This window comes from Penaeus monodon, chromosome 31, assembly GCF_015228065.2.
Source record: "Penaeus monodon isolate SGIC_2016 chromosome 31, NSTDA_Pmon_1, whole genome shotgun sequence".
Lineage (NCBI taxonomy): Eukaryota > Metazoa > Arthropoda > Malacostraca > Decapoda > Penaeidae > Penaeus > Penaeus monodon.
This window is the reverse complement of record NC_051416.1, coordinates 13,225,229-13,225,482: the sequence shown is the minus strand read 5'-3', so window position 1 is coordinate 13,225,482 and position 254 is coordinate 13,225,229. Positions and strand designations below refer to the sequence as shown.

Below are 254 nucleotides of genomic sequence, written 5' to 3'. Positions count from 1 at the left end.
ACGGCCTCTCCCCCATAGCCATCCTACGGTTAATATCCTTGACCACAGCAGGGACATCCTTCACCGAGTCCACCACGTAGTGAGAGCCAGCATCCTGTAGGATCTCATACGCCTTCCTCAGCTTCCTTTCGAGGTCTTGGCGAGGCATCCTGTTCAGTTCCTCCTGAGAAGCTGCCACGTAGTTACCCTGAGGAAGGAAAGAGTGCGAAGGAGATGCATTTTGAAGGACGATATTCATTTTATTTTTTTTAATT

The 254-nt window shown here is 49.2% G+C and overlaps 1 protein-coding gene across 1 annotated transcript in view; it reads right to left on the bottom strand.

Annotated features, from left to right (window-relative positions):
- The window catches only part of LOC119592896 (phosphonoacetaldehyde hydrolase-like), a 36,463-nt gene that overhangs the window by 32,661 nt on the left and 3,548 nt on the right, over positions 1 to 254 (bottom strand). The window contains exon 4 of the mRNA XM_037941789.1: positions 3 to 187. Coding sequence (XP_037797717.1) covers positions 3 to 187 — 185 coding nt within the window. The remainder of the gene's footprint in view (positions 1 to 2; positions 188 to 254) is intronic.